The sequence below is a fragment of the Protopterus annectens genome, chromosome 9.part0 (assembly GCF_019279795.1).
Source record: "Protopterus annectens isolate FY-2018-M chromosome 9.part0, PAN1.0, whole genome shotgun sequence".
NCBI lineage: Eukaryota > Metazoa > Chordata > Ceratodontiformes > Protopteridae > Protopterus > Protopterus annectens.
In genome coordinates, this window is record NC_056743.1 from 863,590,364 (window position 1) to 863,607,348 (window position 16,985).

Genomic DNA, 16,985 nt, shown 5'->3' on the forward strand with positions numbered 1-16,985 from the left:
TTGGGTTTACTCTTACTGACTACTCCTGTAAGCAAACCAATTAACCCCAATACACAAGTCATTGCAAAGCATGACAAAACATGGGGATTCTACCCTGTCTTGAGCCGAAACCTGTTACACAGGATAGCGGTGCTGTAACCCCCCCCCCCCAAAAAAAAAAAACACACTAAAAATAAGACAAGACAAAGTCACATCAAAATAAAACCTTTAAAAATGCATGTGTAAAGAAACCCATTAGGTGTTATAGAGGCAAGCTAGAACTGTATGCCTTAACCAATTGTTAGCCTCAGTTATGGCAGTAAAGGACACAACCCAGAAGGCGGAATTTAGGTTCATAGGTTTATACTAGGCTATCTGCCCTAAGGCATTTATAAGCCTAGCCCAAATTTTTGCGGCTTACGCCACCCCTTATATGAAAAAATACTGTGCCCATTAGTTTGTTGTGCCTCTGTCCAGCAGTGACACAGAGATGATTCCCGGGGTAAACCTACGATCTCCCATCCACAGGTCTAGATTTCTCTTGAACAGAGTCAGCGAGGTGCTCTGCCTCACATGGACCGGGATTTTATTCCACAGCATAGGGAGTCTCTGAGTGATAAATCTATCCCTCCAGCACGTCCTATTTATATCCATGCTAAGGTTTAAGTCGCTTGCTCTAGTGGTTTTGGTGGATTTGGATTTTTTGAGGTGGAGCATGTCCATTAATTCCGGGTTGGACATGGCCTTGTATGTCAGGCACATGTCACCTCTGAGCAGACGGTATGCCCTTGTATGTCAGGCACATGTCACCTCTGAGCAGACGGTATGCGACTGAATAGAGCTGGAGTTTCTTCAATCTGGCAGCATATGACAGATGAGTCCCTTTATCCTTTTGGTGAGGAACTTTTGGGGTCTCTCCAATTGCTGCAGATGTCGGGTGAGATACATCCCGAATGGGGCATTGTACTCGATCATTGGTCTGATAAGTGAAGAGTACAGGGGAACAATGACCTCACTAGATCTGGATGTGAATCCCTTCATGATCAGGTGGGCAATGTAGAAGGTCTTTCTAACCACTTTAGCAACGTGAGTGTCAAAAGAAAGGCCACCGTCAACCTGGGTCCCCAGGTCCCTGATAACCTCTTCTGTGCTTAGTGGATTGCCACCTATATGGTAGCTTGGGGTTACCTTGTTTTTCCCGAAGGGTATGACTATACATTTTTTGGCGTTTAACTTCAGGCCATGGCTCTGGCACCAGCTATCTGTTTCCGTGAGTCCCTTCTGAAGGATATCCGTGTCCGATGCACTTTCCACTATGGCGCCCAGTTTGCAGTCGTCTGCAAACTTTGTCAGCCAAAGTCCTCCCATGTTGGCCTGTACTTCTGAGAAGTAGATGCCAAACAATAGGGGGCCAAGGACCGAGCCCTGTGGGACACCACTTGTGACCGGCTTGGAGTCTCACACAGCGCCAGCAACTCTAACCCTGTGGGTTCTGTCCTTAAGCCAGCGCCAGCAACTCTAACCCTGTGGGTTCTGTCCTTAAGCCAGTTTGCAACCCATCTTGTGACATATGGGTTTACATTTAAGCTGGTAAGTTTTTCTACAATACCCGAGTGAGGTATTGTGTCGAAAGCCTTTGCAAGGTCAAGGTAGGCTGTATGGACTGCCTTTCCCTCATCAATGGCCTTGGTGACTGTTTCGAAGAAGTCAACCAAGTTCAAAAGGCATGATCTTCCCTTGACAAAGCCAAACTGGGTCGGGTCCAATGTCTGCAAGTCCCTATATCTTTGTTTATGAGCTCCATTATGATCCTCTCCATAGCTTTGCAGACTAGACTTGTTAAGCTTATGGGGCGGTAATTACCAGGGTCCGTAGAGGCGCCGCCTTTGTGGAGTGGGACCACAGTTGCCGTACGCCACTCCTTGGGCACGTATCCTGTGGTAAGTCTGAGATTAAACAGCTGCCTTATGTGCGGGTTTAATTCCTCATTTAGCTCGTGTAGCACACAGCCGGGGACACCATCCGGTCCCATTGATGCTGTGTTTTTAGCTTTAGAGAGAGAGCAGCTTTCACCTGCGCATTTGAGATGTCCGGGGGGCTACATTCGGCTGGGATAGTTCTCTCTCCTTTAGGGGTGAAGTTTGCACTGAACCTGTCTGCCAGTATGTTGGCAATGTCTGTGGGTTCAGTGATTTTTGTATCATTTTGGACTAATTCTGAGCATATCTGGGAGTTTCCACCCAGGTTCCTAACATAGCTGAAAAAGGCCTTATGATTGTCCTTTGAATCCATGGCAATTTTTCTCTCAAAATTGGCCTTAGTTGATTTTATGAGTGCTCGTATTTTTTTACTAATAATGATCAGGGGTGACTTCCCTTTTATGGATTTTGTTCTATCATGTAATAGCTTTCTCCTCTTATTGTAAAGTTTGTTAATGGCTGGGGTCCACCAGACTGGGCGTTTGCCCTTTGTGGAAAGAGTCTTGGTTTTATTTGGGATTGCCTGATCCATGCAGTCCTGGAGGTGTTCATAGAAGGCATTTGTAAGGGCTTCCGCAGCTTGGGTTGTGGTTTCCTCTGGCTCAGGGGCCTTGAAGGATACCACACCAGTCTTGAGTAGTGTGAAGTTTGCTTTAGAGAAGTTCTTCACTATGGTCTTTTGTTTGGGGTGGGGCGGGATGTGGATTTCCAGTGAGATTAGTTTATGATCAGATCTCACCAATGAGGGATATACTTCGGTGTGGAGCATTTTGTCCCCATGTTTGTGACAATGAGATCTAGTATATTTTCTCCTCTCGTGGGAACAGTGACTAGCTGTTCCATGGCATTTGAATTTATGAACTCCAGGAACCGTTGGGCTAGAAAGTTAGGGCTTGAGTAATGTTCCCAGTCTATATTCGGGTAGTTGAAGTCACCCAATATGATGGTGTTTGGAGATACATTTATACCCTCCAGTGTCTTCAGGAAGGCTGTGTGGGGTTCCTGAGTTTGAGAGGGTGGCCTGTAGCATGCTACAATTTGTAGAGCAGTTTTGCCTATGGTTAGTTGCACCTGGATGGTTTCCGAAGCTTCGTGCGTTGCCACCAACCTGGAGGTGTGGGTATCCTTTATGAATATGGATACACCCCCTCCTTTTGTGGTGTGGTCCGGGTTTTGGGGCCGGAACGCATGATATGAAGTAAAACATAATAGTGCCGGGGTGCTCTCAGGAGCCTTGAACCAGGTTTCAGTTACAGCACAGACATCGATGTTCTCCATACTGAGAAGGGCCTTGAGTGCGTGCATTTTGAGATTTAGACTTCTGGCATTGAGCAGCATTACCCTCAGTTTCTTCCCATTTTTGTTTTCTAGGGTGGTAGGTTTAGAATTTGAGCCTTGCCTAAAAAAGGCACTATAGGGGTGGCAAGAGCCTTAGCCAATATCCGGAATCCCAGGGGTGACAGGTGCAAGCCGTCCCTTGCGAAGCAGCGTGGCTTGTCAAGCATGTCATCCCAGGCAGACAGACACTGGATCCCCTTTGAATGACACCAGACATTAAGCCAATTGTTAAAGCTGATCATCTTGTCTCTATATTGTGGCATCATTCTTGGTGAAGGAAGGATACTGCTCAGGGTTAGGGTCATACCTGCCTGGGCTACATAATCAGGGAGCTCCTCTATGTCTCTTTTCATGTAGTCCAGGGAGGTACGTCTCAGGTCGTTCACACCAGCATGGACAATGACTGTGTCATATTTGTACTTGCCGTGGAGTGACCCGAGTGCTTGTGTTATGTGGCGGATTCTGGCGCCCGATAGGCAGCTTACTGTGACCCTCTCCTTGTTCAGCCTGGTGAGTGGGACGTCAGTGTGTCTGACTATGGAGTCACCTATGACAAGTATGTTTGGTGTTGTATTTGGCCTTAAGGGCTGTGACTGTTTTGCACACTGCTTTTGTGGTTTATGTGTTGCTTGTGGGGTGTCTTGAGGTAGCAGTTGTTTGGGTGTCTGCTTTGGAGGCCTCTGCTGTTTAGGTAAATTTTTACTCAGAGCCTCCGAGTATGTCTTTATGTGTTTGATTCAGTGGAGTGGTAGCATTATGTGAGGCTGGTTTTGTGGTGTGTGTAGTTGCCTTCTCCTCCTGTCTGGTCTTGCCAGTCCTGAGTTGAGAGAGCTCTGCCTCCAGTTTGGCTAAATAGCTGCATCTCTCGCAAGTATTTGTGTTATGTGGGAGGAGGAGAGGGTTGTCTGTGTACATGAGGCAGTTATAACATTGCCTCAAGATTCCCAGATTCACCAGCTGGACCGGAGAGGAGATTGACAACTGACCTTTGGACATGCTAGAATAATATTGGAAAATCCTTAATTGAAAACAAGGGCCAGTGGGGAATGAGGGTGTAGTGCTTTTAATTTTTAGTGCTGACTTATATAATTGCTTTAGTGAGCAAGTGCCAGGTAACTTTAGTGCAATGTGTTACAAGTAACTAAATGCAAAAACGACAAACAGTAACTTTCTTTCAAGTGAAACAAGGAAATAAGTACAGTAAGCAATGCAGATATCACTAGTGATCCACAGAAGCGCTGAGAAGTTGCGTATTAGGTGGAATTAGCTTCCAGGTAAACAACAAGCATATAAACAAAGCTAGATTCAGCAGGCCTGGATCTAGTCTATGCTAGAGCAAACAAGGTGTACCAATTTCAGTAAGATACAGTTCAAATATTCAGGCACTATAAACCTTTAACCAGAAATTCCCAGCTCAGAAGGGCAGAGTCCAGCTTCTTCTCCCACAAGAGTGCAGACCACAAACCTTCTTAATGTAAAATAACTGGCCTGAAGCCCAAGTGCCTAAACCAGAACTAATACACTTGGACACTGGGCTCTCAATCAGCAGTTCCCAACTTAGAAGGATGAAAGCTACCTGTCCTGCCACCACAGCGCTTGCCACAAACCTTCCTAATGTAAAACAACTGGTCTGAAGCCCAAGTGCTTTGGTCAATATTCCTGTCCTTGTTGCAGAACCGAGGTGACAGGAAAGTGATTTGGACTTTAAACAACCCTTGCCAGGCTGTTGCAGGATAAAATGACTTTTTGCATAACATTAGGAAGTAGGACAACTTTCAAGTCCTAATCTGTTTGCGATAATATGCAAGTACCGTTTTTTTTTTGTACCTTTGCACCATTTGTGTGGTGTACTGGAGTTTTCATTTTTACTTTCTTTCACCTGGCAAGTGTACTGGGACTGGTTTAGGACGTTTATTTTTTCCTTTTTATCATCATTTTTTTTTTTTTTTTTGGTTTAGGGTATTCCTTGGTTCTCACATTGAATGTGTTTAATTATGTCACTGAATACTGCAGATTCAGTAAATTAATTCAATTTCAGCGAAACAAAACAATGTTTCCCTCTTTTATTCACTTTTTAAGATTCTGAGGGCTGTAACTACTGGTGAAGTTAGCTTTGGGGAGCTCAGTTTATATTTTTGGACACTATTGTTTATTGTTTTCTGATTTTAAGTGCATGCTTTAACTGTGTTCATAAGACCTGGTCCCTTGTCATGCTCTTTAATCAGTAAACTATTAAGCTGGACATGATAATTATGAAAGTTTGTCTCATTTACAAAGATTCATTATTCTACTAGGATTTTTGGGATAACTAAAATTTGTAGGGAGGTATCCTAAGTTCGTTTTAAATTGTTTTTGGGTATTCTAAGTAAATTAGCTTATCATGAATCAACCCCACACCAACTAATTTTTTTGAGGTTCTGGACAACTGATTCTGAAGGCTGGATTTTAGTTAATTGGCCCATTTTTATAGCCAGGAAATAACCTGCTACTCTCAAGCTGGGGTCAGCTATTCTTGCATCTTTGGCTGTTTATATACTTGACATCCTTTAGCTCAGTTTTTGGATGTACACGAGCCCTATATGAGAAGTTGTTGATGTGTCTTTCGGCTTATCCCGGTTAGGGGTCGACACAGCGGAACTCCGGTCCGCTAATGTTTGGTAGTGGATTTTTGCGTGCCGAGTTACCAGCCCTGATGCACAACCTTCAACTAAGGTACGCCCATTCACGCATGCCTCCACACAACCGACGCTCTAGCTGAGAATCGAACACGGCTACCGCAGCACGAGCCCTACATGACAAGTAGATTTACCAAAACCACTAGTGATATTTTCATATTTTGGATCACACTACAATTTTTGTATCAGACTGCCCTGTCCATTCACTTACAATGAGAGTTCTGAGAAGAGTGGGTATTATTTAACCTGTGACCCTTTTAATCGCATGCTCTGCCCTATATTCACATTCTCTGGTTATTTTTCAGATGTAAATGTGACCAGTTACACAAGTAAAAACAGTAAAGATTTTAAGACAGTATTTGCACCACTTACTCATTTTTCAGATCTAATAAATCAGGTCTGCTGAGGACCTCATGCAATGAATCAGCTCATTGACAGCCGAGAGTCTTGGGGATGATACCAGCTACTGGGTATTGAGTAGTAGTCTACCCTTGGCATCCTCCCAAAGTCCCCCCCTCAATGTCAAAGCTTTCTCCACACACTCGTACCATCTCCAGGACTACCAAAAACTCTGCACCACTTGGCAGTGTGTGCTCTAGACAGCTCCTACTAGGTGTGAACCAAGTGGCGAGTGCCTCACTCTACCCCCAGAATGGGTGTCCAAGCTCACCCCCTCCACTGCCCATACCATTCAAATGGGTCAGATGGGGTGCAGTTAAGGTTTTATCCCCCTGAATTACAGGGACAGCAACTTGTGTGAAAGCACTCAGCATAAAACAATTTGGGCCTCAGCACAGTACTTGTACATCAAATCAAAATGGCATGTTCAAAAACATGTCACCTTGTTCAACCACTCAAATTTTTGATAAACATTTTTAATATTCATTTTACACAATCCTGTAGCTTTTTATGTTAAGCATGGATGCCTACACATCATCTTCTATATACACATACATACCCAAAGACATGCATATTATGTACACACACAATACACAACTATGTACACACTCAATTATATATGCAGACTATATATACAAAATGTTATACAAATAACATACGTATAAACACACAGACACTTCACAACATGTAACAAACATTACTTAAACCCTCTTGAATCTATGGAAGAAATTCTACAATTTATTTTTAAACAAGAGTGTGGCACTTCTACACAGCAAACTGAAGAGGGACCATCATGGAACTACCACATCCAATGCTGCATCATTTGTTTTTGGTACAGAATACGGGCTTTTTGTGTTGTTTTATTGTAAAGAAGGGTCCCCCTTCAGTATTTTTAGAAATACAACCTACTATGTATAACCAGTGGATGAAACATTAAAAAGGTAAGACCATACAGCAGTGGTACCTAGACATCTGGAGCAGTACAGAGACTATTCTAGCTCTGAGCTGACTGCTATCATGAGACCAGTAAACAAGTAATTTCAAGGTCACTACCATATCTCAACACGGACAATATAAAACAAAGCTCTGGTGCAACCAGAATATACACAAATAATATTAAATATAAAAGGCAAAACCGGTGACAAAAACTGCATGACACTATCAACGATTACATAAACATTCAGAATATGTGCATTCATGGCTTTGTTATTACTGGGCAAATAAACAACATTAAAAAGCACCATGTTAATGAGGCAAGCACTACCTGCACCCTTCCCCAAACCATTACATCGTTATCTCCATTATGAGGTCACAGCATCTCAAAGAAAGCCTGATCAGTAACAGAAAGAAAAACTGCTCTTATTCTTTTTCTCGAGAGTTGCAACCTTGGACAGGTTAGAAAACAAAACACTAAGCACCAACAAATCAAATCAATCACCACAAGAGGAGCCACTTGCCCCAAGCAATGAAGAGCAAGGAACTGTGATATAGCAGCCTTGTGGCAAACAACTGAATACAACTTATTAAATAATGGGGTCTAGAAAGACATTGCGGAAACCATTACTCAAGCCGCTGAATCACTTACAAATGCCTTCTACCAGCACCTACAGGACTGCATGGATCAGGGAATCCCAAACAAAACAAAGACTCTTTGTACCAAAGGCAAGCGTCCAGTCTGGTGGACCCCAGCCATAAACAAGCTCTACAACAAAAGGAGGAAGCTACTACAAGATAGAGCAAAATCCTTAAAAGGGAAGACACCTTTGATCATTATAAGTAAAAAATTAAGATCTCTCATAAAAATCATCCAAGGCAAATTTTGAGAGAAAAGTCGCTAAGGACTCAAAAGACAATCATAAGGCCTTCTTTAGCTATGTTAGAAACCTGGGAAGAAACTCCCAGATATGCTCAGAATTAGCCCAAAATGATGTAAAAATTACTGAACCTACAGACATTGCCAACATACTGGCTGACAGGTTCAGTGCAAACCTCTCCCCCCTCCCCCCAAAAGGTGAGATATCTATACCAGAGGATTGTAGCCCCCCAAACATCTCTAACACTCAGGTGAGAACTGCTCTCTCCAAGGCAAAAAACACAGCATCCATGGGACCAGATGGTGTCCCCGGTTGTGTGCTCCACAAACTCAATGTGGAATTAAACCCGCAGTTAGGGCACCTGTTTAATCTTAGCCTCACCTTAGGATACGTACCCAAGGAGTGGCGTACGGCAACTGTGGTCCCACTTCACAAAGGCGGTGCCTCCACCTACCCTGGAAATTACCGTCCCATCAGCTTGACAAGCCTGATCTGCAAAGCTATGGAGAGGAGTGGCGTACGGCAACTGTGGTCCCACTTCACAAAGGCGGTGCCTCCACCTACCCTGGAAATTACCGTCCCATCAGCTTGACAAGCCTGATCTGCAAAGCTATGGAGAGGATCATAATGGAACTCATAAATAAAGACATAGGGGACTTGCAGACTTTGGATCAAACCCAGTTTGGCTTTGTCAAGGGCAGATCATGCCTTTTAAACTTGGTTGACTTTTTCGAAACAGTCACCAAGGCCATTGATGAGGGAAAGGCAGTCCACACAGCCTACCTCGACCTGGCAAAGGCTTTCGACACAATACCCCACTCAGGTATCATTGAAAAACTCATCAGCTTAAATGTAAACCCATACGTCACAAGATGGGTTGCAAACTGGCTAAGTGACAGAACCCACAGGGTCAGAGTTTCTGGCGCGATGTCAGACTCAAAGCCTGTCACAAGTGGTGTCCCACAGGGCTCAGTCCTGGGCCCACTCTTGTTCGGCATCTACTTTTCAGAAGTACAGGCAAACACAGGAGGGTTATGGCTGACAAAATTTGCAGATGACTGCAAACTGGGCGCCATAGTTGAGAACACATCTGACACAGATATCCTTCAGAAGTGTCTTATAGAAACGGATAACTGGTGCCAGAGCCATGGCCTAAAGCTAAACGCCAAAAAATGCATAGTCATACCCTTCGTGAAAAACAAGGTTACCCCTAGCTACTATATAGGCAGCAATCCACTAAGCACAGAAGAGGTTATCAGGGATCTGGGGACCCAGGTTGACAGTAACCTTTCGTTTGACACTCACGTTGCCAAAGTAGTTAGGAAGACCTTCTACATTGCCCACCTGATCATGAAGTGATTCACATCTAGATCAAGGGAGGTCATCGTCCCCCTGTACTCATCACTCATCAGACCAATGATTGAGTACAATGCCCCATTCGGAATGTATCTGACACGACACCTGCAGCAACTGGAAAGGCCCCAAAAGTTCCTCACCAAAAGGATAAAGGGTCTCAAAAATATGTCTTACGCTGCCCGACTGAAGGAACTCTAGCTCTATTCAGTCGCTTACCGTCTGCTCAGAGGTGACCTGTGCCTGACATACAAGGCCATGTCCAACCCGGAATTGATGAACATGCTTCACCTCAAAAAATCTAGATCCCTCAGAACTACAAGGGCGGGAGACATAAACCTTGACACGGATGTTAATAGGACGTGCTGGAGGGACAGATTCATCACCCAGAGACTCCCTACGCTGTGGAACAAAATCCCGGTACATGTGAGGCAGAGCACCTCGCTGGCTTTGTTCAAGAGAAATCTTGACCAATGGATGGGAGATAGCAGATATACCCCAGGGATTATCTCAGTGTCACTGCTTGACAGAGGCACAGCAAAATAATGGGCATAGTATCCTTCAAACTAAAGGGGTGGCGAAACCACAAAACTCTGGGCTAGGCTTATAAATGCCCTTGGGCAGATAGCCTAGTATGAACCTATGAACATCGTAACTGCTTTGATCAGTACTTCTAAAGAATGCATCTCACTTCTGTTCTGGAGCATGCCTTGGGCTCCACAGCACTTTTCTTTTGGTGACATGACTGTTACATTCTACATATCACATAATTTAGGTCACATTCAAACAGCAATGCTAAATAAAAAACTCTCTGCACTTATAAATTCCTTTGCACACAAGCTCTGGATCCAAGCACTGGACTTAGGTAATCAAAAGTATTTGCGCTATATAGACATTACTGCAGTCAACAGAATTTACTATGAAAAATAAACAGGTCACAGTCCCCAAAAATCACAACACAACGAATATAACCAACTACTTGGCAGAGAAAGTTATCAGATTGTTACTAGAAGCTTTGTCGCATACAAAATAAATGCATTCCCAGTCTGAAGTACAAAAAACATTGAAAAAAGTCCCCGATTTTGCTTCATATTTCTGCTGTTCCTCTAAAAAAGTTTAACTTTTAGGTAAATCACTAAGATTGTTATACTTAGTTAATAATACCAGACAGAGGTTCTTACTCTTCATAAAATGTATGTCGATATAACACCCGTTTTTCTACAAACTTCCTAAATGAAGTACATTTTTGACCACGTAGTTCTTTTTTTGTCCCCGATTCTCGACTTAAATTGAGAGATGCCCAAGGCAAACAACTCCATTTGCAAAACAAGTGCTAATGTCAGCATATACTGCACTTCTTGTAAAACAAAATGCAATGTAAACAAAAACTGTCTGACAAACTATGCCCCTTTTGTTTAATCTCCCTTTGTCCAAGTTTTAGTGTCGTTCGAAGACTGCCTACGATATAAACACTTAGATAAACCAGAACTTAAGCTTGAGTACACCAAAGACCAAAAATAGTATCATCTGCAAGAAATCTTTTTGATCATTGCCCAAAAAAACGAGTCAGCAAAAAAAAAAAAAAAAAAAACACATACGACGAAAACTCAGCGTTTTCACTTAACAAAACGCAGACATACAGGTCTTTCAGCTGCAACTATACGACCACTAATTCAGTAGGGACCAAGTTAATGATGGACCCAGTTAACAAGTTGGATGGGAGGGTGGTCACAAATACTGCTAATGTACTTCACGCCAGTAAAAGAAACCCATTAAATACCACTCTAGTCTGCCGGGAACCCATAACTGTTTACAATACAAAAAAGCAAGAGGTTAACCGCTACTAAAAGGCCTGTTATGTGATGTGTTTGGCCAATCACACCTCACTCCCCAAGAGGGGACGAGGAAGGGTAGGTGCATGATTAAAACAGAAACCTCCCGAACAAGCATTGGTGGACAAAACAGGGTCACTCAAAATACCCTTCCTGTTTCACACTCACCATATAAACCACGTTTACAGCGCACAGAGCATTTTTGGAGCACGTAAATTCACCGCACCCCATTATTACCCCACCAGCTACTCCGATCTTGGTCAACAGGAATAAAATCCACAAAAACCCGTTATCTGCAGTTTCTCTATACCGAAATACCGGAACTGCAGACTTGTTCTCTATGTCAAAACGAACTTCCGCCCCCTGCAGACGTTAGGCTATGTCCCGCCTCTTTAACCACCGTCATCACTTATTGGGCAGCTTCATTATTATCGCCATGCCACCTGCTTTGACTTTTTTTATATTTTGATTTAGAATTTTTTTTTTTAAATTAAACAAAAACTTTGATGATGTAATGTTTCTGCTGTCAAGAACAGTAAGAGAAGGATGATAAATAAATCGTGAGAAATGGTCAGTAATCTTGATACTGCACAAAAAGAGGTGTAACTTGGGCACTAACGTGAGGCTTCCTTCCTGGAGTGATAGTTTACATAGCTTAGACAATTTATAAAAATTAGTCATCATTTTACTCAACTTGCAGACACTTAAAATAGGTACAAAGGCTACTGAAAAGTAGGAATATTCAGAAAAAAATGCTACACCTAATTATTCAGGAAAAAATGCCACAGCTAATAACTAGCACAGGATGTTACACACAAATGTGTATTTTTATTTTTTTCTGAGCACTTCTTTGAAACTTTATTACCTACCCAAAAAAGAAAATGTTTAAAAAAACAGCCTTTGCCATCACAGCAGGCTGGCAATTTGCCTCAAACCCAGGTGAGTGACTGTGCTGTGGCCATTAGTTGTACCTCAGACCACTCTTTTTTTTTTTTTTTTTTTTTTTTACCCAGATCCTTCTGGTGTAGCACCTCCAACCACTACGTACTCCTCCGTGGTAGTTGGGATCCCCTCAGTGGGCAAGAGAGAGCCACTCTCATTAGTCCTGGGAGATGAAACAGGAAAGGCTTCCCTGTTCATAGGATCATAGCAAGTTACTAGGCAACTGGCCTTGAGGCCCTTATAAGCCAAGCCGGTACTTAGTATTATCGCAACCACATTCTGAACAGGGCAAACAGCTAATTTCCAAGACGTTTAGTTTTCTGTCTCTCTGATGATGCTTTAGTGTTGGAACGACGTTTTATTTGAAGGATGCTTCATGCTTCCTTCGGTTTTGCTGTCTTCATAAAGTTTATGTAAGTACCCACATTACTAAAGTGGAAATAGACCGAAATTTATGTTTCAGTTTCTACTGATTAATTTACAGGTACAAATGCTGCTTGTGCATCCACAATAAACACTATGAAGACAGCAAAACTGAAGGAAGTATGAAGCATCCTTCAAATAAAATGTCGTTTTAACAGTAAAACATCATTAGAGAGAGAGAGAAAAGTAAACGGTATGGTTTTACATCACCCAAGGATTGAGACTGTCTGATGCCGTTCTTAACATCACAAGGTGAAGCACAGACCAGTAACATCGCAATGACTTTGACGGCAGAAACATCTGACAGGCCTGAAAGGTCACTGTCAAACCTCTTAACTGTCTAGATTTTCGCAGAATGTCCAGTTTATGCCTTGTGATTTTGGTCCGTTCCTCTTAAAAGTTGTGTTTTTCTGGCAAATGACTGTAGAATGATATCGCCAAATAATGACATACATTTACATTTCTGACTTTATTTCCTGCAGACAATGCACAATAACACAAGTCCTGTTCTAGCAACCTTCTAAGAGCAATATTTAAAACCTGTCCCTATTTTGGCCCCTTTGCTCACTACATATCTCGGCAAGAGTATGGCTTGGAAATGAGCCATTTGCCCTGTTTGGAATGTGGTTGCAATAATACATAAGTACCGCCTAGCCAATAAATTAATCCATGTTCCCACAAGTCAGCATCCAATGCCCCTGTACAGCAGGGACACGAGTGGAATCTCAGCGGTGTATTTTCTATTTCCTATCCAATCATCCAGGTTCCTCTTAAAGAGGGTAATGAAGTACTCTGCTTGTCATGGAGAGGGAGTCTATTCCACAGATGGGGGAGTCACTGGGAGACAAATCTGCCCCGCCAGCAAGTCTTATTGATGCTGCAGACCAATCTGAGGTTTTGTGTGTGGGTCACGTGAGTGGAGTTTGGCTTGTGGTTATGCAGCAATTTCATCAAGGTGTGGTCAGAGATTGCTCTGTATGCCAGACGTAGATCACCTCTGAAGAGTCTGTATGAGACAGAGTACAGGCACAGGGCTTTTAGACTATTTAACAGCTAGTCTAAATGTGTGCACTGAAGTATGCAATCTAGTTCTCAACCTGCAATAAAAATACTCCCAAGAAAATGCAGTGCAAGTCTTTTAAAATGGGGCCGCAGCTTCACAGGCAATAATAGTAGGTTCACCACTGAATATAATTCACCTTCCATGTTGCCAATGCAGCTAGAAATTTTGAGAAAAAATAGTGTGATCCTTGTCTGGCCACTTCTTTTTGCACAATCCTGTTTTTGGATAAATGTGTAAGAGAGGCACAAATTTAAATAAGTTAGACAGTTGTTTTCACCATGGCAACACCAGATGTTTTACTTGGAATAATCAGATCTTTTGCAAAAGATAGTTTGTGGGTCTTCTGCGAAAAATGTTTAGATTGTATATTCAGGTTATTGTTGTTCTGTGGGGGTAAAATCACATTTAGATTTATGGTAAGATTACATATTGGATTTTCTACAGTTTGTGTGTATTCCTTTCATTATTTATTGTTTGGAGCTTTTCTCCCTGGGCCTCTGTTGAAAAGGGTACTCTGAGCTCAGTTGGACTTTCCTAGTCAATAAAGAAAAAAAGAAAGAAAGAAAGAAAGAAAGAAATATTGCCATGCGCATGGGCACATTATCTTCTGAACAATTTGTTTTTATTTACGCTTACACTTATCAAAGGTATTAGAACTAGGAGATTTGGGATGCATGGTTAGGCTTAAAAAGGCCCTTGTGGCCATTAGCCTAGTAAACACCTATGAACCTATGAACCTATTTATGTACAAATAACATCCTAACACTTTATCATGGAACACCCTGAGATGTCATAACAGTAAAACAAGGAAGTACCAAATAAGCTTTAGGGGGATCATTGTCTTCCTATTTTTGCAGGGTTTTTCAGATCTGAACAACTGTGCCCTTAAAGAAACAAAAAGACAAATGGTAAATGCCCTGATATTTTTGTCTTTCATTTAAATATCATTGATAGATAAGAAAAATATAGTTACTATGCTAAAGATACATATAACATACTTCAGACAAACTGGCCATGAACACACTTTTTTTTGCTTGGAGAGCAGATTCAGGAGAGATAAAAGTGCAAGGTGTGTAGGACACCAAAGACAGACACAAATACACACACACAAGCACACACACACACACAGACAAACACACACACACACACACACACACACACACACACACACACACACACACACACACACACACACACACACACACACACACACACACACACACACACACACACACACACACACACACACACACACACACACACACGATGTGTGCCCTGATCAAGGCACTCAACTCTCTAAATCATCTTTGGTCTCTGGTACTTCTTCAAGTTGTTACAGGCAATACTACTGTCATGTGGTACACCAAAAAGTAAGGGGACCAGGTCATATCCTCTGTGCAGGCTTGCCATGTTAGCTTGGGATATAGCTTCACAACACAGTATCACTCTACAGATGTCCTACTGTCCATCACAGCAAAACTGTGTGGAAGATAAGCTGAGTAGGACAAGGGCAGACCCTCATGACTGGAAACTAGACCAGGGGGTCTTCCAAGATTTCATCCACAAGCAGTGTCATGGTCCGATCTACCTGGGCTCGAAATGTCAGACAGTTTGGGCATTTGGAAGGTGCCCTGGAGTTTTGAAGATGGCCGGATTTTATATCCTTAGCAGAATGGAAGGGTCTATATTATGTCAGCAAAACGGCATTACAGCGAATGCCATTTTGCCCACACATATAGGCCGAACTCCAAAAAGAGCGAATGCTCAGGTCAGCGATTTTTTTCCCAGGGAAAAAAAAACTGCTTGGTCTGAGTCATGACATTACCCTCTACCCCACTGTAGTGCGATCTCAGAGTTGGTATATTTAGTTAGGGGGTGGGGGGGGCAAAGCCCCCCACTTTGTAATGTTTTAAGCATTATGTTGTGTTTTGTTGGTCTAACGATTTTTTTTCCCCAGGGAAAAAAATCGGTGACCTGGGGTTTCGCTCTTTTTGGAGTTCAACCTGTATGTGTCGGCAAAACGGCATTTACTGTATTGCCGTTTCACTGACATAATATAGACCTGAATGGTACCCATATAGTTAAGGTTACTGCAGCAATAATCATTTAAACATTTATTGGCAAAGTAAGTTTACTTACACAACCGTTGTTTTCAGGCTTCTTACTCTTAGAATGAAGACAGCAGTGTTGCTTTTAAAAAAAAAAAATGCTTAATGAAAGGTTTACCTTTCTAAAACTAAAAGAAATCACAGGAGTTTCAGAGTGTATGTATAATTAATTTTTACTACAGTCACCAGCTCTGAGGGAGAAAGATCTATTTGACATGTAAATTATGATTAAAGAATGCAACTTCAAACCAGTCAACATTCACTGTAATCTGTTCTATATGACTTAGTGAATGTCGTAGGGGCAGCTAGTCTAAATGTGTGCACTGAAGTATGCAATCTAGTTCTCAACCTGCAATAAAAATACTCCCAAGAAAATGCAGTGCAAGTCATTTAAAATGGGGCTGCAGCTTTCCAGGCAATAATAGTAGGTTCACCACTGAATATAATTCACCTTCCATGTTGCCAATGCAGCTAGAAATTTTGAGAAAAAATAGTGTGATCCTTGTCTGGCCACTTCTTTTTGCACAATCCTGTTTTTGGATAAATGTGTAAGAGAGGCACACATTTAAATAAGCTAGACAGTTGTTTTCACCATGGCAACACCAGATGTTTTACTTGGAATAATCAGATCTTTTGCAAAAGATAGTTTGTGGGTCTTCTGCGAAAAATGTATAGATTGTATATTCAGGTTATTGTTGTTCTGTGGGGGTAAAATCACATTTAGATTTATGGTAAGATTACATATTGGATTTTCTACAGTTTGTGTGTATTCCTTTCATTATTTATTGTTTGGAGCTTTTCTCCCTGGGCCTCTGTTGAAAAGGGTACTCTGAGCTCAGTTGGACTTTCCTAGTCAAGAAAGAAAGAAAGAAAGAAAGAAAGAAAGAAAGAAATATTGCCATGCGCATGGGCACATTATCTTCTGAACAATTTGTTTTTATTTACGCTTACACTTATCAAGGGTATTAGAACTAGGAGATTTGGGATGCATGGTTAGGCTTAAAAAGGCCCTTGTGGTCGTTAGCCTAGTAAACACCTATGAACCTATGAACCTATTTATGTACAAATAACATCCTAACA

The 16,985-nt window shown here is 42.1% G+C and overlaps 1 protein-coding gene across 1 annotated transcript in view; it reads right to left on the bottom strand.

Annotated features, from left to right (window-relative positions):
- The window catches only part of LOC122810601 (tetraspanin-31-like), a 261,380-nt gene extending 249,621 nt beyond the window's left edge, over positions 1–11,759 (bottom strand). Inside the window, exon 1 of the mRNA XM_044082177.1 lies at positions 11,538–11,759. Coding sequence (XP_043938112.1) covers positions 11,538–11,600 — 63 coding nt within the window. The 5' untranslated portion in view covers positions 11,601–11,759. The remainder of the gene's footprint in view (positions 1–11,537) is intronic.
- Between the last annotated feature and the right edge of the window lie 5,226 nt (positions 11,760–16,985).